General features: G+C 37.5%; 1 protein-coding gene across 5 annotated transcripts in view; it reads right to left on the reverse strand.

Moving 5' to 3' along the window:
- GABRA5 (gamma-aminobutyric acid type A receptor subunit alpha5) overlaps nt 1-26,671 on the reverse strand; it is an 84,122-nt gene that overhangs the window by 24,767 nt on the left and 32,684 nt on the right. For all 5 annotated transcript variants that reach the window (XM_082736020.1, XM_082736021.1, XM_082736019.1 and 2 more), the window contains one exon: nt 11,485-11,567. In XM_082736020.1, the coding sequence (XP_082592146.1) occupies nt 11,485-11,567 (83 nt within the window). The remainder of the gene's footprint in view (nt 1-11,484; nt 11,568-26,671) is intronic.

Genomic DNA, 26,671 nt, shown 5'->3' on the forward strand with positions numbered 1-26,671 from the left:
TACTGCTTCCCCTCAATAAATATATGTTTAATTTTTCCATGGCATTGAAGGTTCATAGTTGGAAAAAATATATATATATTATTTCCATCCAACCTAAACTTTTGGCTCATCACACACAGTCCCCTCTCCTAATTCCAAACATCTCTTTGAGATGAGAGAAGCAATACAAAAGGAAACCCCTGGAGTCAAACGAAATTCTCCTGCCAGTGTTTGTTAATCAGGTAATAGCTATTAGCTCTGGACACCATGTAAAAGAGAAGTAACTCCTTGAAGGCCCTAGAGAGTGAACAAACAGGAAGAAACTGGAGGGAGTTGCCACTTGGAAGAAGGGAATGCCTTTTTAGTTAAAAAGCTTTGAGTCAGAGCTGTGAGGTGACTAAAGCTTATGGGTTGGTCTTACGGGTTTCAAGAACCTAAAAGAGTCTAGAGCTATCAAAATAATGCATCTGAAAAATGCAGTGTAAAATCCTAGAAAGAAAAAGAGCTACAGAGGAGCCCCAAACTTGATGTAATGGATGTATGTGAACTCTACACTATCAACACTTACCCCTGAATTATGCATTCCTAGAGCATAATCCTGTCAGCCCAACTAAGGTAGAGGAACCACCTGACAATGTCAGCTGTTGCCTACTGCACCAAAGACAGAGTTTGGAGTTTTCCTTTGGTCAAGTTAATTAGCTAAAAAGAAAGTGATACTCTAAGTTTAATAGAATCCAGTCTCTTCAATATAACACTGAAATATCGAGGAATTAATTCAAAATATTAAATGTAAAAGAAACAGGAAAAAAACAGACCCACACTTAAGAGAAAAAAATGATCAATGTGGAATGACCCCAAGAGGATTTAATCCTGGATTTAGCACACAAGGATTTTAAAGCAGCTTAAATGGTTATGCTTAAGAGTGGAAAGGGAAAAAACGTAATGTTCTGTAATGAAAAACCAAGAGTAAGTTGAGCAGAGACATTGAAACTATTTAAAAGAACCATATACAAATTCTAAAACTGACAAAGATATTAAATAAAAAATTTACTGTATGAATTAAGCAGCATATTGAAGATGACATAAAAGTCAGTGAACTTAGGGCAGCCTGGATTGCTCAGTTGGTTACACATCTGCTTTCAGCTCAGGTCGTGATCTGATCTCAGAGTCCTGGGATTGAGACCTGCATCAGGCTCCTTGCTCAGCAGGGAGTCTGCTTCCCCCTCTGCATCTTCCCGCTCTTATTCTCTCTCTTGTGCTCTCTGTCTCATAAAAAATAAATAAATAAAAATCTTTCTTTAAAAAGTCCGTGAACTTGAAGACAGTCTGATGTAAATTATTCAATATAAAGAATACAGAAAGATAACAATTCTTAAAAAAATTAATATAATTAAAACTCCAGATGGAAAAAAAGAGGATGAAACAGAAAAATATTTGAAGGAAGAGTGGTCTCTGTCCATCAAATTCCTCAAATTTGATGAAAGACCAATTTATATATTCAAGGTTTAACAAACTCTAGGAAGTATCAATAAAAATAAAAACACATGTAAGGGGACTTCTGCTTCCAGGAAAATGGAGATGTATTTTTCCCTATTCTCCCCATTAAATACAGCTAGAAAACCTGGACATGACATAAAATATAGGAAGAATCTGTAGAAAGAATAAGCAGACAAGTCTTGGGGTCTTGGTACCCAAGAGATGACCCAATAGTGAGTTCTATGGTTTTATTCTTACCTCATACATCTCAGACGGGAGCCCAAGAAGCTTAGCAACCCAGAAACACATAAGGCATAAACAAAGTACAGTAACACTGCCACCATAAGCCTGTACTCTCTCTAGCCCAAAGACCAGGAAAGGGTCAGCGTATCAAGACAGAAAACTTTTAGACAGTAACTAGAGAAGTCCAGTCAAACACCACAGAAGAATTGCAGTTCTGCTGACCAAGAAGAAAGTGAAGGTCCCAGACTTCCAGTCTCACCAGATTCCCAACTCACCAACGTAGTGGCATCGAGGAAAGGGAACTAGCACCATCACTCCGATGAGGCAGTAATGACACCCATTCCTTATAGTGTGCTGGCAACCATGTGGGGAGCCCAGAGGTCCACATTAATCCAGCAGTAGCAGGTCCCTCCTGCTCCTTGCTGGAGCTGTTTCAGTAGAGAATTAGTAAAAATTGAGAATTCTGCTACTGCACAATGCTAGAGAAGCACCCTACCTCATCTGGTATCTGAGGAGGTCCGGTATGCAGCTGGAAATCCTGCACCTGCCCAGCAAGAATAAAGAGCCCCATACACCCTGTGTCATGGGTGTTGAGTGGAAAACCTGGACTTCTACCCACTCCTGGCAGTAATGAGGCTATGCTTCAACCTTCCCTGCTAGAGCAGGGTTTAAAAAAAAAAAAAAAGCCAACTAAAACAGGAGACTTGAATGAGTCTCATAACACAACACACAAAATGTCCAGGTTCCAACAGAAAATTATTTATCATACCAACAACTAGGAAGATCGAACTGAATTTTTAAAAAATCAATACATACCAAAACAAATATGAGAGATACTAGGATTACCTGACAAATAATTTTTGAAGCAGCCATAATAAAATGCTGCAATGACCAATTCAAAATATGCTTGAAACAAATGAGAAACTATAAGGTCTCTGTAAAGAAATAGAAGAGATAAGGAAAGACCAAACAGAAGTTTTATAAGTTATGTTGGTCTGCTTGGGCTACCATGACAAAACAGCATAGTCTGGGTGGTTAAATTAGCAAGATTTATTTCTCATAGATCTGGAGATTGGGAAGTCCAAGACCAAAGTGCCAGCAAATTTGTTTCTGGTGAGAGTTCTCTTCCTGGCTTGCAAATGGCTGCCTTTCTGCCATGTGTTGATGTGGCTTTTCCTCATTGCATGTGTTTGCAGAAAAAGATTTCTCTCTCTTCCTCTTCTTCTAAGGGCACCGATCCTATTGGATTAGGGTTCCACCCTTATGACTTCCTTAATCTTAATCTCTGTCTGTGTTACGTGTCTGTCATTTAATTGTGCTCTGTCTCCAAACACAGCAACATTGTGGATTAGGGTCTCAACATTGTAATGTGTGGGGGAGACACAATTCAGAACATAGCACTTTGACACTGCCCCCCTCAAATTCATGTCTTTCTTGCATGCAGAATATATCCATTCCACCTAAATAGCACAAAATCTTAACTAATATCAGCATCAGCCCCAATATCTAAAGCCCAACGTCTCATCTAAGTATCATCTGAATCAGATATGGGTGAGATTCAATTTATCCTGAGGCAAAATTCTTCAGCTGTAAACTTGTGAAACCAAACAAATTATGTGCTTCTAAAACACAACGGTGGGGCAGGCAGAGGATAGACATTCCGATTCCAAAAATGAAATCAGAAGGAAAAGGGTGATAAGTCCCATGCAAATCCAAAATCTAGCTAGGAACATTCCTAAGGCCTGAGAATCTTCCTCTTTGGTTCAATGGTCTGCCATCCAGGCCTAGTGGGGTGGCAGCTGTCAAGGTTCTTTGCAAGAACTCTGTCCACACAGTTCTGCTGGTTGGCAGTTCTGCCCTTTGAAACTGAGGCCTGGGGACGCCTGGGTGGCTCAGTTGGTTGGACGACTGCCTTCGGCTCAGGTCATGATCCCGGAGTCCCGGGATCGAGTCCCACATCGGGCTCCCAGCTGCATGGAGAGTCTGCTTCTCCCTCTGACCTTCTCCTCGTTCATGCTCTCTCTCTCACTGTCTCTCTCTCAAATAAATAAATAAAATCTTTAAAAAAAAAAAAAAAAGAAACTGAGGCCTGTGATGGTACCAGCAGTCCTTATCATCTCTGAATTGCCTTTGGAGTCACTGTTTCTGGTTTCTGCTGAGGCAGCCAATCAACATCATGGGCGTCAATTTTATGAAGCAATTGTCTACTCACGCCATTGGTGTTTTCTCCATAACAAGCTTCCTTGTTTTTCCAGAATAGGGAAGGTTAAAGATTTTCTAAATCTTTAAATTCTAATTCTTTTTGGCTTAATAATTCCTTCTCAAATCCATCCCTTGCTTTTCATATTTTACTATGAGCAATGATGAGGAACTCAACTCTTTGCTTAGAAATCTCGACTAAATATCCAATTTTATTGCTCACAAGTTCTACCTTCCATGAAACACTAGAACACAATTCAGCCAACTGCTCTGGACACAACTTAGTCAATTTATAACAAGGATTGCCTTCTCTCCAGTTTCCTCTAACCTGTGGCTCATTTCTACTAAGACTTCACCAGAAGAGCCATGTCTATCAGCATTCTGTTCGTGATTATTTACGGATTCTCTAAGAAGATGAAGGCTTTCTCTCCAGCTCTCCTTTTCCCTTCTCATCTTTTATCAGAATCATCAAGTCCCTTTAAGCAATGTTGGCTTTTTCTATCTTGCACCACAATACTCTCCAGCCTCTCTACCCATTATCCAGTTCTAATGACACTTACACATTTTACTTTTTTTTTAGGAAACATCCACATTTTTAAGTATTTGTTACAGCAGCACCCACTTCTCAGAACCAATATATGTATTAGTCTCCAGAGAAATAGAACCAATAGAACATAGGTAGACATTCTTTTTTTTAAAAAAGCTTATTATGAGGAATTGGTTCTTGTGAAAATGGATGCTGAGAAGTCCTGTAGTCAGCAAGCTGAAGACCCAGGAAAGCTGATGGTGTACTACCAGTCTTAGAACTGGCTGGCCAGAGACCGCAAGGGCTGATGTTTCACTTTGAATCCAAAGACAGGAAAAGACCAATGGTCCTGATCAAGGTGGTCAGGTAAGAGAAGTTTTCCTTTGTAATAGGAAGGTCAACCTTTTTGTTCTATTCAGGACTTCAACTAATTGAATGAGTCCCACCCACATTGGGAAAGGCAATCTGCTTCACTCAATCTATTAATCTATCCAAACTCATCCTAACAGACATCACCCAGAATAATGCTCGACCAAATTCCTGGGCATGTCATGACCCAGTCAAGTTAACAGAAATATTAAATTTGACAGAACTGAAAGATACAAAAAAAACACAATACAAAGATCAATACATGAATTCATAAGCAGGGTGGAGGGGAAAAGAGAAAGAATTAGTAAACTCAAAGATAAAATAACAGAAAATAAAGAACAGAAATATGAAAAATGGAGAGAACCCAAGAAAATGAAAAGAGCTTCAAAACCTATGGGGGGGTATAACAACAACAACAATAAAAGATCTAATATTCATGACATTGGATTTAGGAAAAGAGAAGAGAAAGGCTGGGGCAGAAAAAGTATTCAAAAATAATTGCTCAAACTTTTAAATTTGGCAAAAATCTAGATTCAAGATGCTTAGGAAGGCCCAATCAAGATAAACTCAAAGAAAGCTACAGCTATACAAATCATAGTTGAACCTCTGAAAACTAAAGGCAAAGAAAAAATCTTGAAAGCAACCAAAGAAAAATAATATCTTACCAATAAGGGAAAAATGATTTGAGTGGTATCAGTAAGCAAGAAAGCAAGAATAAAGCAACACATTTTTCAAGTGTCAAAGAACTATCAGAACACAATATATCTGATGAAAATAATCATCAGGTATGAAGGGTAAAATAAAAAATTTTCAGATGAAGGAAAACAAAGAGAATTTATTGCTTGAGTTATAGTACTCAGGACAGAGTAGTATTGGCAAAACAGGCAAAACCACCAATGGAACAGATTAGAAAGCTCAAAAATAGAACCACAGAAACCAAGTCAACTGATCTTTGACAATTAATGGAGCAAAGCCAATCTAGTCTATCCTAAAAAATAGCTAACAGAAGTTTGCTAAGGAGTTATAAAATAAGTTTTATTTTAAAATATTTTATCATGTTAGTATTTTTATTTTATTTACTAAATTTTTATTAGTATTTTATTATAAAACAGCTTAGTTTTAAAAAAGAAATCTTGGAACACTTAAGAAAGAACACAGTAAGTAAAAATATGAGTAAATATAATAGAATTTTCCTTCTTGTCTTGAGTTTGTAAAACAAAGTTTGATAGTTCAAATAAAAACTACAGCACTCTCTGATATGGTTCTAGATCTACAAAAAGAACATCTTTAGGCAACTCTATTATAATTCTGGGAAGATAAGCACATAAAAGGGAGGTAAGGTTTTTATTTTTCATTTGATCTAGTTAAATGATAAGCTATGTATACAGTTGACTCCTTAAACAACATGGGTATGAACATGCAGGTCCGCTAATACATGGTTTTTTTTTTTTATATATAAGTATAGTAAAATACTGTAATATATTTTCTCTTCTTTAGGATTTTCTTAATAACATTTTCTTTCCCCTGGCTTACTTTATTATAAGAATACAGTATGTAATACCTATAGCATACAAAATACGTGTAAATTGACTAGGTTATTGGTAAAGCTTCCAGTCAAAAGTAGACTATTAGTAATTAAGTTTTGGGGAGTCAAAAGTTATACATGAATTTTCAACTGTGTGGGAAGTTGGTACCTCTGTCATATTGTCCAAGAGTCAACTGTATGTAAACAATTATAGCAACAACTAAAAAGCTATACAAAAAATATACATAAACAGTTTCCAACTTAAGATAGTTTGACTTACGACTTTTCATCATGATGCTATAAAACAATACATCTTTTGTATCAATCACACTTCAAATTTTAAATTGTGACCTTTTCCCAGGCTAGCAATATGTGGTTCTGGGCTGTGGCACTGAGCCACAGCTCCCAATCGACCTCATGATCACAAGGGTAAACAACTGACACATTTACAACCATACTATGCCCATACAACCATTCTGTTTTCCATTTTTGTGTAATATTCAATAAATTGCATGAGATATTCAACACTTTATAAAAAAAGAGGCTTGGGCGCCTGGGTGGCTCAGTGGGTTAAGCCACTGCCTTCGGCTCAGGTCATGATCTCAGGGTCCTGGGATCAAGTCCCGCATCGGGCTCTCTGCTCAGCAGGGAGCCTGCTTCCCTCTCTCTCTCTCTGCCTGCCTCTCTGTCTACTGTGATCTCTCTCTGTCAAATAAATAAATAAAATCTTTAAACAAAAAAGAGGCTTTATGTTAGATGATATAGTCCAACTGTCAGCTAACGTAAGTATTCTGAGCACATTTAGCTAGATTAAGGTATAATGTTCTATAGATTAGGTATAATAAATGTGTTTCCAACCTACAATATTTTCAACTTACAATGAGTTTATCAAGATGTAATCCCTTTATGAGTTGAGGAAAAACTGTATAGAAAAAATACTGTAAGTAAATAAAATTTAATAATAATACAATAATTAATCATAATAATTATCCAGTTAACCAATAGGGAGGCAGAAAAAAGATTATAAAGAAATGAAAAAAATAGAGAACAAAACAAAAAATAAACAAATGGCAGACCCAAGTACTAACATATCAATAGATACATTATATGTAAATGATGAAAATACACCAATTAAAAGGCATAGATTGACAAAGTTAATTAAAAAATCTGACCTAAAAAAAAAAAATCTGACCTAGCTATATGCCATCTACAAGAAACTTATTTTCACATAATGATATATAAGTGTTGAGAGTAAATTAAGAAAAAAATAAAATATCATTCAAACATTATTCAAAAAGAAAGCAAGAATGGCTACATAGATATCAGGCTGATTTCAAACAAAGAAAAATACCAGGGACAGAGAAGAATATTATGCAAATCCACCAAGAAGCCCTAGCAATCCCAAATGTATATTCACCAAATATCTGCTGAAAAATATGTAAAGCAAAAACTGATTGAACTGAAAGTGGAGATACACAAATGCACAATTATATTTGGAGATTTTAATACCTCTTTCTCAAGAACTGGTGTGAAACAACCAGGCAAAAAATTGGAAGTCCTAACTAATGCAATAAGACAAGACAAGCAAATAAAAGATACAAAGATTAACAAGAAAACAACCTGTTTTTCTTCTTTTTCTAATCTGTACACTTTTATTTCCCTTACGTGTCCTACTACAAAGGCTAGAATTTCCTTATGTTGAGTAAAAGTGGTAAAAGCAGACATCAATATCTTATTCTCAGCCTTAGGAAACTATGCAGTCTTTTTTTTTTTTTTTTACATTAAGTGTAATATTATTTTTTTTTTTCTAACTTTTTATTTTTTATAAACATATATTTTTATCCCCAGGGGTACAGGTCTGTGAATCACCAGGTTTACACACTTCACAGCACTAACCAAAGCACATACCCTCCCCAATGTCCATAATCCCACCCCCTTCTCCCAAACCCCCTCCCCCCAGCAACCCTAATATTATAATTAAAGTTTTTCATTGTGGTTGTTTGTTTGTAGAAGTACTTTATCAAATTTGGGAGTGTCTTTTCTACTATTAGTTTTCTGAGAATGTTTTCCCTGCACCAATTGATATAACTATGTTAGTTTTCTTTTTTTCCTTTTTAAAAAAGATTTTATTTTTTTTTACAAAGAGAGTGTGTGAGCAGGGTAGAGGGGTAGAGGGGGATGAGAGAGAGAATCCCAAGCAGGCACCATACCCAGTGCAGAGCCTGACATGAGGCTTGATCTCACAATCCTGACAGCATGATGTGAGCTGAAACCAAAGGTCGGATACTTAATCGACTGACTCACCCAGTCGCCCCTATTATGTTGGTTTTCTTGTTTAGAATGTTAAAATAGTGAAAAAAAATAGTGGATTATAACTCAGTCTTGCATTTCTAGAATAAACTACTTGATTTTGGTCATAGTGTATTATTCATTTTATTGAATCCAATGTACTAGTACTTTGTTAAGGACTTTTAAAAAGGTCTCTATACATGAGGGATACTGATCCAAAGTTTTGTCATTTTTGCAATATCTTTGGTTTGGGGCCAAGGTAATCTGGTTTATATAAAGAAAAGTACAAAACTTTAATGAAAGAAATAAAAAGCTAAACAAATGGAGTTATTTCTTGTTCATGAACAGGAGGCTTAAATAATGTCAAGATGTCAGTTCTTCCCTACTTGATCTATAGATTGAATGCAATAACAATAAAAATCCCAGCAAGTTATTTTGTGGATATTAACAAACTGACTCTAAAGTTTATGTGGAGGGGCAAAAGAATAGCCAGCATAATATTGGAGACAATATTATGAAGTGACACGACCCAACTTCAAGACTGAGTATAAAATGTTGGAGTATTCACAGAATAATTTTTACTGCCCTAAAAAAATCCTCTGTTGTCCCTCTTTCCCTACCTAACCCTTGGCAGTCACTGATCTTTTTTACTGTCCCCATAGCTTTACCTTTTCCAGAATGTTATATAGTTGGAATTACAGAGTATGTAGCCTTTTCAGATAGGATTCTTTTCCTTAGCAATATAGCTTTAAGTTTTCTTCATGTACTTGGGGTGCCTGGGTGGCTCAGTCAGTTAAGTGTCTGCCTTTGGCTCAGGTCATGATCTTGGGGTCCTGGGATCAAGCCCTGAGTTGGGCTTCCTGCCCAGAGGAGAGCCTGCTTCTTTCTCTCCCACTGCCCCTCCCCCCAGTCATGCTCCCTGCCCCCTTTTCACTCTCACTGTATCTCAAATAAATAAATAAAAATATTCTTTAAAAAATGTTATAGTATTAAAAAAAAGTTATAGTATTCAGGACAGGGTAGTATTGGCAAAAGAATAGGCAAACACACCGATGGAACAGATTAGAAAGGTCAAAAATAGGCCCACACAAACCAAGTCATCTGATCTTTGACAAAGGACCAAAGGCAATACAATAGATTAAAGATAGTCTTTTCAACAAATGGTGCTGAAACAACTACACACCCACATGCAAATTGAAAAAAAAGAAAAAAAGAGGATCTACAAAGAGACCTTGTATCTTCACAAAAAAATAACTCAAAATAGATCACAGATCTATGTGTAAAATGTAAAACTATAAAACTCCTAGATGATGATACAGAAGAAAATATAGATAACCTTATTTTTATATACCTCAGAGACATGATCCATTAAAGAAGTAATTCATAAGCTAGACTTCACTAAAGTTGTAAATGCCTGCTATATGAAAGACATTGTCAGGAAAATGAGAAGATAAGTTGTAGACTTGGAGAAAATATTTGCAAGATACATATCTTATAAAGAATGGGTACAGAAAATATACAGAGAACTCTTGAAATTAAACAATAAGAACATGAACAAGCAGATTAAAAATGGGCAAACGCCCTGAACAAACACCTCACCAAAATACCATGAACAGAGAGCAAATAAATATATGAAGAGTTATTCAGTAGTTTAACTGTGGAAGAAGCCAAGATGTCCTTCAACCAGATGAATGCATAAAGAAGATGTGGTTCATACATGCAATGGAATATTACTCAGCCATCAGAAAAGATGAGTACCTACCACTTGCACCAACATGGATGGGACTAGAGGGGATTATGCTAAATAAGTCAGTTGGAGAAACCCATTTCCACTCATATGTGGAATATAAGGAATAGTGCAAAGAACCACAGGATAAGGGAGGGAAATCTGGATGGGAAGAACTCAAGAGAGGGAGACAAACCATGAGAGACTCTGGACTCTGGGAAAAAAGTTGGGAGGGGGGATTGCAGCTGGTGATGGGGACCAAGGAGGGCATGTGATCTGGGTATTATGTGCAACTAATGAATTGTTGAACATTATATCAAAAACTAATGATGTACTACATGTTGGCTAATTGAACTTAATTAAAAAAAAACAAGAAAAGCTATTCAGTATCATATGTCACAAGGATATGACAAGATGTCCTTCAGCGAGTGAATGGATAAATTATGGTATTACCAAACAATGGACCAGTAATCAGCACTAAAAGGAAATAAGTTTTTCCACCATGAAAGGCATGGAGAAACATAAATGCATATTACAAAGTAAAAGCAGCAATTTGACAAGGTTGCATACTATACGATTCCAATTATATGACATTCTGGAAGAGGAAAAATTTTGGATACAAAAGATCAGTAGTTTTTAGGGACTGATGGAAGGGAGGGTGAATCAGTGGAGCACAACATTCTAAGGGCAGTGAAACCACTTAGTATGATAATATAATGATGTATACATGTCACTATACACTTACCAAAACCTATATAATATACAGCACAAGAATGAACACTAACGTAAGTTATGGACCTTAATTAATGATAATGTAACAATATTGGTTCATCAGTTATAAAAAACCTGATGCTCAGTCTCAAAGAGCACATTCTTCTGATTTCAAAAATGAAAACTTCACATAACTTAAGCACAAATGGATAGCACAAAGAAAGAAGGGAGCAGTTTGGTTCTAACGCTGCCTTCCAACATTTCAGAAGTGAAGATGAGGCTGCAGACAAGGACAAAGGTATGAGTAATCCGCAACATTCCAGTATTCTCAAGCAGACTGCCACATATTGTGCTTATTTGCATACAGAACCTAAATTCTGAATGAATGTGGAAATAACCCCAAAAGTATATCCATGGTTCTTACTTGTGAAAACAACTTACAGCTGCCAAATTTCAGAGGGCAAGCATGGGCATCCATCGGGAAATCCTCAAGTTGCATTGGGCACTCTGCGGAGATGGTCAGGCTGAAAAGTAAGAGATGAAGATCTTTAAATAACTCGCCAATTCTGGCTATTTACTGAGCAGTCACCATGTTCCAATAAGCCATATTAAGTATGTCACTCATTATTTTAATTACCATATTTCATGAAATTGCCTAAACTGTTTCACCAAATTGTACAGGCTTGCATTGAAGATGCATTTAGAAATAAGGTTTAAGTCAAATCTAATCGGTTCTGTGGGTTGGTGTGTGTGTCTATACATACATTACCACTTGTAAAGCAATTTTCAGATGCCTTTAAAAATGATTTATTCTTTGTTTCCCATCCCATATTCAGAATAATCTAAGAAAACTTCCTTTGACAAGGCTGAAAATATATGTATTTTCTAAAATACTTGATAACCTCAAAAAACATAATTGTGTAATAAATGTTCAGTCCACATTTTAACCAGAAGCTGGCTATAATTATTGTGTACTGGACTGATGACATGACACTAAAGAGTAGGTGAAATTGTTATGAGAGCAACTTTCTGGAACAACTAATTGTTTTTAATCCAAGCCTGGTCTCCCAGATAATAATACCGCCATCTATGACCACTGTCACCAATGTCTCAAACAGTAATGGACATAATATCCACCAGATCTATGCCAGGCACTGTGTTAAATGCTTAGCTGCATTAACACAACTAATCAAAATAGCTTTAGGAGATTTGCTGCTGTTAATATCCCAATTTCTAAGGCAGGAAAGTGTGGAACAGATATTAAAGAATCAGGACAAGTATGTAGAACTATTAAGTTGTGGAGTCATGATCTGAAACCAGGCCCCCGATTGCTGTGTTTCTGTAATGGCATGTCCACCACATACTAACTGGTAACAGGTTCTGCACACTTCCAATGTTGCCACACTGTCCTGCCTTTACTCCTCTACAGACTTTATTAATTAGATAGTGAATCTAAATTTCATTAATGAGTTAATCTGTTTAAGTTTCTTATTCTACTATTTAAAATGAAATTATACAGAACGAAATCATAATAGAAAACATTCACCTTTAAACAGATGTTATAATTACATTTTTATACAAATGTTAATTTGACATAGTATTAGCACTACTGGTCCTTCCTTCTTATATTGAATCTGGATCTTGCCTATGTGCCCAGGGTGAGAATAAAAATGTAAAAACACTCATTTTTGCCTTTACTACTTCCACTTGTTAAAACAGATTAACTTTTGGTTATTAAATTGCATACAGAACTCACACTTTATAACTGCAGACAGAGTAGTTAATGTATGTATTCCCGGAATGGAGCCAGTGCAAGAAATGTCTGTGTCCGTCAAAGAGAAGAAATCATATGCTGCCTCTGGTTTGAGACACCATTCCCCCAGGGATGGAGTAATGCTTAAAAGGTGGGAGTGCATATGGACTAGAACCCAGCACCACATACCACATTCAGGCAGGGAGATGGCATTTATCATTTAAAATGATACACTGTATATGTTCAAAGAAGAATATGGGAAAGTACAGGAAAATTGTAAAGGAGAAAACCATATATAGATATCATTTCACTTATAATTTTACCTGGTAAGTTTTGTCCAGAGTTTTCCGACATGTACATATATTTTCTTTTTGGTTTTATGGTTTATTTTCTTTTTGTTCTTGGCATACAAAATTCAATCTTTCATATACCTAACATTGGGAACAGAGTACTTCCTATGTGAAAATCTCTATATAATCATAGCTTTGAAAGATGAATTATTTAATTCTAGGATGCAGATGTGTGGGTATATATGTATCTGTATACACTATATACAGATACATAGATAATATAACATAATAATGAATATATATTTAAGTGATTATTATTAGACTTTTAGATTGTTTTATTCCATAAATAATCTGCAATGGACTTCTTCAAACATAAATTATGTAAAAGGACTATTATCAGAGACCATGAAGTGGATAACGTATTAACTTATCAGAATTAAGAAAATTTTGACTTAAAAATCACAGCCTGGGGGCGTCTGGGTGGTTCAGTCAGTTAAGCATCTGTCTTGGGTTCAGGTCAAGATTCTAGGGTTCTGGGATTGAGTCCGGCATCAGGCTCCCTGCAGAGTAGGGAGCTTGCTTCTCCCTCTCCCTCTGCCCGCCACTCTCCCTGCTTGTGCACCCCCTGTGTGTGTCAAATAAATAAATAAATAAATAAAATCTTTAAGAAAAAAAATCACAGCCTGTGAAGAGAGCATTCAGCCAACACAAAAGAAAATAATGTTGACTTTATCTGTTTGTTAGCAAGTTTAAGAAATTTTTAAAGTAAAGCAAATAGTGGGACAAAGAACTTAAAAGAGTCAAAAATGTTTTGGACAGTAAAGTCACAATGAGCTCAGAAAACGTAAAATTTTTCTTCAGAAGCAAATTTTTTAGTAAGTATGTATAAAGCTGTAATGCCAGGTAAAAGCAATAGATGTGAGAAGCAGCACACAAGACAGCAGGGCTGCAGGAGCTTAAAGGAGAACAGGTTTGATTTGGAGATTCTGTGCTGGTACAGTCTCTGTTCAGTTTACAGATGCAGGTGCAAAGACGGCTCTGGGCTCAGGCAGTAGGACCAGTGTGAGGTAGGCTGTAAGCAGGGATGCTTCAGGTGATCCTGTCTTAGGCCCGCCACAGGTACTGCACACTTGAGCCAGCAGACCCAGCACGGCAGTCTTTAAGTTGCCCTCCCAAAATGCTGACAATTTTATGGGACCCACTCCCATCATCCGTGTGATGTGGAGATGGTCCCTCCACGGAGAAAGCTTCTCTCTAGACACAGCCATGTCTGCCAGCTCATATAACTGAGCTTCTGTCCCCCAGGAAACTCTCTACTTCCCACTGGGTCTGGAGGCTGACTTGAAGCCAGATGTGTTGGCTGAGTCCTTGACAGTGTCGTGAATCATGGTTAATTCCTCTTCCCTCTGTGCTCACGTTGGTACGTTGCTTCCATTCCCATGACCACGGGAGGCACTGCCACCTGGCATTTCTAATGTTTGCCCCTACTTGTCAGAGAAGATCCCCTCATGGAGACTTGACCTGCCACCTTGGGCACACTGCCCATTCCTGGCTTTTCTCCCTTTTCCTCATGCCCTCCTTCTTTCTTGGCCAGCACGATGTATTTACAAGAGTGATGAGAAGTGTTCCTTTCTGTCATGGTGGTCTCATCTCTTACTTATTCAGTTCATCTCTTGTCCTGCTTTATTCTGGCTATTCGGCCCTGAGAGCTGGTTACTTCCTGAAAGTTACTGCACTAACATATAAAGATGATAGGGATTATACACTAAGAAGTCTGCTTTCAGAATATAGCTGCAGGAGCAGAGAGTTTAGTGATGGTGGGAAGAGACCAGTGGACGGGATTTAGCTGGACCTGAGAAAAAGAGTATGTTTAAAGAAAAAATAATTCTAGTAAAAACATAATAAAGATAGTAATTCTACAATTACCATTTCAAAAAGTGCTATCATTAAAGCCTCACGGATTGTTCCCCCATTTTAACATACCTCCTTAGAAGTGGAATTCCAAACACTGGAAAAATATATATCTATGATAGCATCTTTCTTCTAAAGGATGAATGTATTATTCAGCTAAACCCCCAATAGCAAATGTTTCAGCCTCAGTAGGGGAGCAACATTCAAATTTTTTATCTCTTTGAACATTTCAAAAATGGCCTATGCTTTTGTAATACTCAAAAAATATCTCTAGATAAGAGGAAGCCTTCCATTGATGGTTTTCCTGAAATGTAGAATGCCTTGATACACAACCAACCTCCTTCATACAGAATTGAGATCAAAGCACTCTAAGGGATAATAGATTGGCATAGCTCAAAGGAGCCAGCCAGGCCACCTACTAGAAACTTTCACTTTTCAGATGAAGGAAATAAAACCTAAAAGGTTAAGAAATGTGCCTTATGGAAAAACTTCACTGAATTACTGGTAGATCCAAGAATCCAGCATTTCCCCCCAGAGGTCAAATTTCTATTATGCTTCCCATTTCTGTTAAGACATTCAAGCCTTAACTTGTTGAAACACATGTCCCAATTTTCAACAGTTTTTCTTTAGGTTTAGGAAAGGGCATTTTGTGAGATAAACTACTTGCTTCAACTTGGATTTGTATCACACTAATCAAGGGGTTAGGGTCCTGGACTCACTAGGGAGCTCTCTGCTTGACCAGGGGCAGCTCACAGTGGATCACTTTAAGATGGCTAAAAGAGCCAAATTCTAGGGTAGCTAGAATTTGCCACTAACTAACTGTGTAAACTTTGTAAAACTGTCTTTTAACCTCTCTGATCCCATTTGAAGAAGAAAGAAAATAACTGCCACTTTTATTTTCTGAAAGAAAAAAAAATAGTTGGTAAGTGTGAAAAGGGGGTTAGTCTCCAGATGTCTACCCAATAATTTGTTTAGATTTGAGCCTTCTTCACTCACATGGAAATACTACATCAGTGTTGCAGAAGGTATGGTGGTGACAGGTAGAAAAAATGGTTCTACAAAGATGCCCATGTCCTAACTCTCCACACTCCCAAACCTATAGATACTTTGGTATCTAAAGGAGCTTTACCAATGTGATTACATTAAGTCCCCTGGGACACAGAAGCTTATCCTGGTTTATCCATAGGGGCCCAGTATAATCACAAGGGATCTTATGAAATAGAGGCAGGAGTATCCAGGTAAGAAAAGGAGATGTGATGACAGAAGCAGAGATCAGAGCAATGTGGCCATAAACTCAGGAATGCGGGTAGCTTCTCGAAGTTGGAAGAGCAGGGAACAGATTCTCCTCTAGAGAATCCAGAAAGAATTCTGGGTATTATATGCAACTGATAAAATAATGAAATTGGATACTTAGATGAGAGTTCCAAGAAAAGTGTTATAGTTGTGGCCTGTTTTCTTCCTTTTGCTTATAATAAAATGCGAGAAGAAAAAGATAAGATGAGGGAAGAACTGCCAACTGAAGGGACCAGGACTTGATTTAGGAAATTCTGTCTATCCAGGTTGCAAAAGATGGTATAATTAGAAGAGATAAACTGTCAGGGAAGAATGCTCTTAAAATAAAGATAAGGGTGTGGTTGGACAAACTAATGTCTCAAAAGTATCAATAGGTCAGAGTGTTCAGTTACACAGTAGACTCTATGAGATTAGGTATGTGACTCATGGTACCACTCAACTATGTACGTAAAAGCCAGGAATAAAGATTAGATCATCCATGAAATATTTAAGTAGGAGCCTTTTGTCCAGTAGTGTGAACTCTCTAGACATGCATAGAAGACCTGCAAAACTTTTGGGAATTTTATACCAGCAGAAACACTGCCAATTTGAACTGAAAAGGCAGAGAGGGAAGAGTGCTTCATTTTTTTTTTTCAGACATTTTCTCCCTTTTCAAATGAGAATATCTGTAAACTGTTATCATATGCCTGTCCAACCATTTGATTTGGGAAGCAGAAACGTGTTTCTTGAGTTCCACAAATTTACAATGGGAAGGAACTGTGCCTCAGGGTAGATCATACCCAATCAACTTGTGTAGCTTATTTAGATATCTCCAATAATGATATTTGGAACTTTTGAGCTGCTGAGATTTAGTTGAGAATATGGTCTTTAATTCAATGCTGTAATGAGTTGTGACATTTGAAGATACTCGGAAGGGTTTAATATTTTTGCATGGGGGAAAGACATGAGTTTTGGGGAGGACCAGAAGACAGATTGTGATAGGCAAAATAATAACCTCCAAAGATGGCCATGTCCTAATCCTTCCTACCTATCACAGCAAAAAGGAATTTTTCAGATAGGATGGTATTAAGGCTCTTGAGATGGGAAGATTAACCTGGGTTATCTGGGTTTGATCCCAATGTAATCATAAGGCTACTTATAAGAAGAAAGCCAAGGAGTGTCCGAGTCAGAGAAAGAGATGTGATGATGGAAGGAGTGGTGCCGGACTATGAGCCAAGCAACACACACATCCTGTAGAAGCTGGAAAAGGCAAGGAAATAGCTTTCTCTAGAGAATTTGAAAGAGACACAATCTTGCCAAATGTTTTCTAGTCTCCTGAGCAGTGAACAATAAATGTATGTTGTCTTAAGTCACTAAGTTCATGGTAATTTGTTACAGCAGCAATGGAAAACTAATACAGTAATTTCCCTTAAAAAATAGTATTACAAGTCAAATGGCCAGTTTTTAGTGTGCTGAATAGGAGCCCCATGTATATTTTGAAATCATTTTCCAAAGTTAAGAAAGAAATTTGAAAGAAATATTAAAGAAATATTAGCCAATTTATAAATAGCTCACAAAGTGTTAGCTACTGTGAAAATTCAGACATTGCTAATGAAATAGCATCTTGTGCAAAGTGTCCTGCCTTGGTCAGTTTGTGAGCTGTACATCATGCCTCAGCTAGAGTCACTCAGTGGAAACATAACCTCTCTGAAAGATGCTACAGTGACTCTCAGGCAATATATGAAATTTATTTGGGGACTCAAAATTAAGTATTAACACAGCATCTAATGATTGGTGTTATGAAAGAAATAAGGCTTCATTTGGTAATGATACGTTTCTAGCCCTATGATTCCTTGTAAAGAACAGATGAACGCTTAATGTAGATAACTTTCTATTTACCACAGCTGTTCCCATCTGAAAGGCTGCAGGGTTTTGGGATAGAGTGACGCTGATGCTGTTCATCTGGCATTCCTGCAGGTAGCATCCTTTCTGTATTGTAGCCTCATTGTGCTGCCTCTGGCTTATTCCCACCTGCATGGGGTTGTGAAGGGATCCTTCAACCCTCTAGGAGGAATGCTGCTGGAAAGTTCTCCTTGCTCTATAGCAAGTCACATCCACACTGTTGATGGACCTGGAGAGTCACACTGCATTCAAGGAGGATCTCTTCTACTGTGAGGGGGTGGCTGAAAGCAAGCCTAGATCTGAGGAGTATAGGCCTCCTCTTCTTATATTTGACTCACCTCTAGATTGACAAATGCAGAAAAGTTTATTCATGTATTCAGTTACAGAGAATTGGCATTATTATTAATAAAATATGTAAATATATTACATTTAATATAAATTACATAATATAAATATAAATTACATAATATAAATTACATAAATTACATAAATTTCTCCTTCAGAAATTTCCCTTTGATACCTTCTTCTTGCTAAAATCCTGCCCGACTGGAGCTTTCTCCCTTGTATGCCTGCATTCAGGAAAAAAACTGCAAACTTTTTCATGAAATAAAAGAATGCAACATTCATTTGCTTGCATTTACTTGTTATGAACAATCACTAACACGATATACCATGCATACTATTGGTTAGTTAGGAATGACCAGTTCTTGGGAATCTAATTACAACTTATAATAATGTTTTGAGGAAAAATGTATTTTAAAACTCAGTCAAATATGTAAAAACTGAACTTTTTGAATCTAAACATTGTCAAGTTTGGAACTGTGTATGCTGGAATCCAAAGGTCACTGCCAGGCTCATCCATTCCCTTGACTTTTTATTAACTGTAATGTGTGTACTGGTCCCTTTTGTGATGATTGTAGATCTGCAATTGTGTTTGGTCCAGATCAAAACTGCAAGCCTAGCTGCTTCCAGGTCCTGACCATTGTGCTTGTCCTGGTTAGCCAACTTTCTAAGGGATCTTCACCATAGCACTAACCCAGGCCCTACCCAAATCACAGGCAGAGGTTCTGCCTGAGATCATGAAGAGATGAGATACAAAGTTCATCAGGGGTTAGTGAGGTATGGGAATGGGGAGTATCCAATGAAGAGCTAAAAGAACAGAGTGTGCGGTGATCTGCTTAAAATATAACAGAATTTAAATTTAGTGAAAGAAAACGTTGTAAAAAACAGAAATTAGGAAACTATCTGAAAATTGAAATAAGAATATACTAAAATGATGAATGTTCTGATTTATACAATTGTAGAGTTTCACACCTTAAAAACTGTGTTTTAACATAATAAATATCTTCTTTATAGCAACAGACATATATTCTACAACTTACTTCAAGCTTGAGTTACAGATTTCATTAGTTAGTTGAGGGCTAATTTATTCATTTTGAACTCTTATTGTAAGAAGAATGTACATGAGACCAACTATTGGAATTATGCTGTGCTAAAAATTCTCTTTGAACTTAGCATTCCTCTTCTGCTATTGGGAAGAAGATGTCAGCAATTCTCACTTATGTTGAGAAAACTAGTGTATGTGTGATAATTTCTCAAATTTAGCATATTTTTATCAAAAGGGAACACAAACTTTATTCATCTATTTTGATTTACATGGCTGTATCTATTCTTAATACTCCTGTTTCTCAGGAAGGCACTGTAATGATTAACCTGGTAATGGAAATATTTTCTTTAAATTTTTATATGTATTCACATGCCCAGAAATAATTATTATTAGATCAAATGTGGAAAATAAATAAGCCTGAACAATTTAAAACAAAACAAAACAAAAAACCCACTGCAAAAAAAGGAATAGCACAAATATACAAAGAAGTTCCTTTCTCAAAATGAAATTCAAGTATGTCTTTAATCATAAACCATAAGGCAACCAATACTGTAATATATGAGAAAGCAGAGAAAAGAGGTAGTAGAATTAAAGAGACCCCACTTGAACTCTCATATCAGGCTCTGTGTACTTGCTGCGTTACTCAACATTCCTGGACCCAAACTATCCACTAAAGGGGATTATAAAGCTTATTTTACACTGCTGTTTTAAGTCCTGAATACAAATATATAATGCAAAGCTTGACACGTAATAGATGCCTTAAAAATACCTGGGGAGAAGTAAAGGTGACATCAGCAAAAGTGGTGAATTAGGGAACATCCACAAAACAATGAATAAGCTGACAAAAACTGTCAGCATTATCTTTTTTCTTTACTTTAGAAAACTGGAATCTAATGAAGAACCTTCGATAGCCAGGAGAATGCTTAGTGAAGAAAATGAATACCTGAATTTCAGTGAGCAAGCTCTGTGGCATTTGAGCTTAATGCTATCAGCCCCCATCCTCTAGCTCTGCAGTGACTTTGAAAATGGCAGCCCACATCCTGCTGCAGTTTGCTGAAGGTCCCTTCAAAGATCCCTGAAGGTCCTTCAAGGTCCCTGAAGGACTGACTCAGGGTATGCTTTCATTTTAACTGACTCATAGTTTTCCAAGGCTAAGGGGTCCTCTAAAGGACCATTTGTTCAAAACATTTAAAAACAAATATATTCACCACAGCCATGGGGCAATGTATACAGTTGGGGCAAGCAACAGACAGACTGAAAAGTCTAGGAAGGAGAGGCTAGGGAAAGGGATACTTGGGGAAGTAAGGGTTAAAAACTCTACATCTTCCAGATAATCTAGAAAAATATGTGCATGCCCAGGGCTGGATGCATGCTCAGAAAAGACCTAAGAAGACTGAGTTCTCACTTCCAGCTGAGCTAAGGGCCCTTCAAATGCAGGGAATGAAAGCTATGGAAGTTGTAAACTGCCTGGCTAAGGACTGAAGGAGCACCCCAACACATCTAGAACTTCTGCAAAGACTGAGAGTTTTAATTTTTGTGGAACTCTTCCAGATTTTAACAACATACATAAATATAAATACCAGTATTATATTTTGGTTTATAACTCCTCTCTTATTCTATATTATTTAAAAGACAAATGCATAATATGAGAATTATTAATTTACATTAGTGGCTACACTATGTAAAAAGATGTAATTTTTTACAATTAACAATAAGGGAACAGCTATGCAAGCAAGGTTTTGGGATACCACTAAAACTAAGTTGGTATTAATTAAAATTTGATTTTCATGAATTTAGATGTTAATTTAAATACCCAGAGTAACCAATGAGAAAGTAACTAAAATATATACAGTAAGAGAAATGAGATGGAATTGAAATGGTACACTAGGAAAAAAAATCAACTGAACACAAAAGAAGATACTAATAGAAAAATTAAGAAGCAAAAACAAAATAAAACAAATAGAAAGCAAATAGGAAAAAAAAAAAGGCCAAGTCTTTTCTTGTCAGTAATTACATTAAATATAAATGGAATAAAAACTTCAATTAACAGGCAGAGACTGATAGAATCAATAAAGAAATATGAATTATACTGTCAATAGCAGATTCATGTTAGTTCCAAAAACCCAAGAAGTTGAAAGTGAAAAGATAGAAGAAGACATTCTATTCAGACCAAAGAGAATGTAAGACAAAATTTGTTAAAAGGACACTATATAATGATAAAATGTTCAATGTATCATAACATAGAGAAATTATATACATACATGAACCCACTTCAATACTTCACTTTCAATAATGGTTAGAAAAACTGGACATAATATTAGTCAGAAAATAGAGGACTTAAAGAGAAGACACTATAAGCAAACCAGACCAAGTAGCCATATACAGAACACTCCATCCAACAACAGGAGAATATACATTTTTTTAAGGACACATGAAATGTTATCTAGGATAGACCATGTGTTCAGCCACAAAACAAGTTTCAATAAATTTAAAAATACTGAAATCATACAGAGTATCTCCTCTGACCACAGTGGAATAAAATAAAAAATCAGTAACAGAAGGAAAAGTGAAAACTTCATAAACATATTACTAAGTAACAAATAAATCTAAATCACAAGAGAAATCAGAAAATAACATTGAAATGAACAGAAATGAAAAACACAGCATACCAAAACTTTTGGGATGCAACGAAAACAGTCCCTAGGTTGAAATTCAGAGTTATAAAATGTCTACATTAAAAAAGAGGAAACAATCTCATTTCATATATTAAGAAACTAGAAAAAGAAAAGCAAATTAAACCTAAAACTAATTGAAGGAAAGAAATATTAAAGATAAGATAAATTATATAAAGAACAGAAAAACAATAGTCCACTGAGCTTACAAAGAGGTCTTAGGGTATAGGGCATGCTAAGTAGTGAGCCGGTGCTATTTTCAATTCCTGAATCCCTTCTTCCAGATTTCTGAATGTTAAAGATGATGAATGGGACATTTCATCTGGTTTTAGAATGTTATTTGACATGTTTTAAGACCCAGAATCTTTCAAATAATGACACCACATCCTTCTTTAGGAGAGCTGATAGAAAGCATGGTGTTGCAGCAGGTGGGGGCACAAACACTTGATGTACTAAGTGAGGCTAAGAAGATTGATATAAGGGCAGCCACATCAGAGTGGCAGCCTGCATCCTCCAAAATACAAGGACTTACACTGAGTTTTCTGTTGACCTTTATTCACTGAGCAGAGGGGATTTCCTTTTCCATACTCAGAGACTTGACACTGACTATCCATCTAGAATTGCCACTCAGGGTCATTGCTCTCAACCTCTTCTTTACACTTCACATTTCAAAATGTTCTATTTTCTACTTTGGTGACCTCTTTATTTTACTGAAGTGTAGTTGACATACAGTATTTTATTAGTTTCAAGTGTATATCATAATTAAACAATTCTATACATTATGAAATGTATGAATGTGATGGTTACCATTTGTTAGCATAAAAAGTTATCATATTGTTGACTTTATTCCCTATGCTGTACTTTTCATCTCCTTGATTCACGTATTCTACAACTGGAAGTTTGTGCTCCTTAATCCTCTTTATCTATTTCATTCATCCTCCTAACCACCTCCCCTCTGGCAACCATCAGTTTGTTCTCTGTGTTTAGATTTGTTTCTGTTTTGTTTGTCTTGTTTTGTTTTTTAGTGCATAAAGAATATTGGTGTGTGTGTGTATGGAATATTAATTACTCAGTCACAAAATAACAATGAAATCTTGCCATTTGTGCCAACATAGATAGACCCAGAGGGCACTGTGCTAAGTGAAATAAGACAAATTAGAAAAAGACAAATACCATATAATTTCACTTATATGTGGAATGCACAGTAACTCATTTTGACAGTCTATCATTCCCACAAAACCAGACAAATATTCTAGACTATCTGGAGTTTCTGAGTTTCTGTGAATCAGGTAAGGTTTCAGGTTTCTCTCACTACTCTTCAAATTGCTGAGTTCAAGGCTACTCAGTAAAGGGTCATCAACATAGAAATGGTGCATTATTTTTAGCCGTGTAATTTTTAAAAAGCAGTAAAAAGCCCCTCCGTGGGTTAGTTATGTCCCCAGTACACAGTTAGTCCTACAAGTGGCGATGACTGCTCTGCACCATGCTAGCTGAGTAGAAGGTGGCCCCCAGAAGGGCCAGAGCAGTACAGTAGAGAAATAATAAAAAAGCAGGCAGTGATATTCAAAACCAGCTGGTTAACAAAGAACTAGGGAAGCAGTCACTATTTGAGAACACTGGAATGAGTTTCAAACATTGGGGGAATGTGCATGAGGAGGTGTCCTCTAGGCCATTAATCAGGGCTTGACTGTGTCTTAAAGCATACAGGTAGACAGAGAGTAGTTGGACCCACAGAAGCAGATGAATTTTCAAAGAAACCCAAGAGTGATACAGAAGACAAAACACTACAACAACCCTATTTTCTCTAGGTCCACGTGGCCAAGTCTTAGTTCAATCATGCGCAAAAAAACAGGGCAAAACAGATGTCCAACCTCCATTCGAGAGAGCAGGAAACACACCTTGAGTGGCCATGAATAACACGGTTTATCATCCTTCCTAGTGAGTGAGGAAAGGAACGTTGTTGGAGAGTGGAGATTACAGGAAAACAAAGGCTCATGCCGTGAAGGACAACAAATGCTTTAGTGCCTCAGTGTTCTGGAGGCCAAGAGATGGAGAAGAAGGGAAACTGAGGGAATCTGGATGTGACTGGGAGAAGATCCTCAGCTACCTTGGACCACTTATTGTAAACAGAAGACAAAGAAAGTGCAACAGTCCAAAGCTATGAGAAAACACATACTGTCACGCATAGGATGGGGGTGTGGACAGAAGACCTCCTGTGTGAGGCTGGAGTCCAGGGAGGTGCTGTGCTAGGAGCCTTGCCTGCACCATCTCATTGGTGATTCCCCCAGCTCGAGAAGATGCTACCGTGACCATTCTAATCTGCCTGATGGGAACTGAGACCAAGCGATGATAGCATCTGGTGAAGTACAGAGCCAGATCCCTGCCAGCGGGTCTGATGAACAAGGTTTATGCTCGAGGCACATGGCTAGTCTCTCTTTAAGTAGTCCAAGTATTCAGACAGAATCCTAGTTATTACATGGAGACATGGATCCCTTCCAGAAGGTTTTTTATTTTGATCTTTTCTTCCCAAGTGAATGGTGTAGCTGCTGTTCATGGCAGTCCCCAGGCCAGGGGTCCAGCCCCTGCCCCCTGTTGTGTAGGGCAGGACTTTCTCCCCTGGTGGCTTTGATGTGGACTCTGACCTCATAATGTCCCCTCCCGTTAAATGAAAACAGTGAGTCCTCCCACTCCACAGACATCTAAGTAGAAATGTAGATGTGTGGCCTATGTGGCCTATGTTATTCCGATCCTTGCCCTAAAACTTCCCACAGCCCACAGCAAAAGGAACTGCTTTGAATACAGGGATCCTCTGAATCAGTGTCTGTCCATCACTTAGGTATTATTCCTGCTGCAGGATACACTTTTCAACTGATATTTTCAACTGGTACTTTGTACATGTTTGTCCCTATATCTGGGACACCCCTGCAACTCCACACCTCCTCCCCAACTGCCACACCTCCTCAAGACTTAGCTCAGATATGACTTCTGTGAACCCCTTCCTCCTTCCTCTCCCACTTACAAAGCCAGGCCTCCCCTCACTCATTGCTGTATTCCCAAATACATCTCCATCTCGGTGCCATCCATATTCTACAGCTGGTGTTCAATGCAGGTTTTTTTGCCCTGGTGAAGGGATACAGCAAGTAGAGAGAAAATGATGGTTAAGTGAAGGATTGAGTGAAGGCAAGGAAGCAGTCCGACTATGGGTCAGCTCCTAGGGTCACTGCTTAGTTATTTAAATTAACACTCAGGAAGATCTGTCCAAACAGATCTGTCTTGACTCTCCTCTCCCTGTTTAATAATATACTTTCAATCAGAAGATTAAGGCCTATCCTCTTACTCCCACCCCTCAACACACATGTGCTCACACATTGTTCCAAGTTTAGCACTGACATCTTCTGTAAGGATGTTTTCACTACCTCAGCTGCACCAAGAATGTAGAGTAGGGAGAGGGAAGGCATATGTCCTTCAGAAGCATTTGAAAATTTCGGTTATTTAGGTAAGCAAAGCATAGCTTGTATGCTTGGGCCTGACAGGGCACCCAATGCAGGTGAACACCAGTGCAGTGGACACCACCCAGAGCCCTGAAGGAAAGGTTCATGCTGTCTGCCATCCCGCCAAGTCTGAGCACCAGTGCACTGACTGCTTGGTGCCCAGAGCTTGCTCTCTGCTGCCCCACACTCAGGAAAAGTCTTTAGTAAAATGCTGAGAGCCAAACATAAACATCTAATTTGACTGCATTTTGTCTGCACTACATATCATCACTAACCAGTCTCAGAGGCTACACAACTTCAAGCTATTTAAAACAAAATTTAACCTTTCTCTGACCTTCTCAAGAAACCCTGGTGCCCTTCCAAGTGTTTCCATTCCTTCCTTCCTTCAAATCATTACCTTGAGGAATAGCACAACTTCTGCCAAGACAGATCTGGGAATGACTTTGCACACTTCTCAGAGACCACCCCATTTCAGTTCTATCAGCAAATCCTGTCAGTTCTCCCTCCAAAATGACTCTGTCCATTTTCCCCCCATGGCTTCTGCCTCTGGCAGAGTTGTCTTCATCTCCTATCTAGATAAAGCAAGCAAGACTCCTTGATGCCACTTGGAAGTCCGAGATTTTTAAGCCATATTTTTTTCACAAGGCAGCAGACTCCTAAGCTTAAAACACAAGAGAGGTCCCCAAATACATTAAAGTGGACCTCACTCCCCACATTAACCTCCTGCCGTTTCCTTAAAATACTGAGCTCTGCATGTCTATGCACACCCTTTTTCTTACCCACCCAATGCTGCTGCATCCTTCTAGCTACAAATGCAAAGTGACTTAAAGAAGCCATTCTGGCCTTACTTCCAGCCTGCAAGTCCCCTCTTATTATTCTCCCATGTTCTTTTTCTTCTGTATCTCAATGCTAACAGAAAACAACATTTCTTAGGCTTACATTTAATAGTG

This window comes from Mustela nivalis (assembly GCF_964662115.1).
Source record: "Mustela nivalis genome assembly, chromosome: 6".
NCBI classification, from domain to species: domain Eukaryota; kingdom Metazoa; phylum Chordata; class Mammalia; order Carnivora; family Mustelidae; genus Mustela; species Mustela nivalis.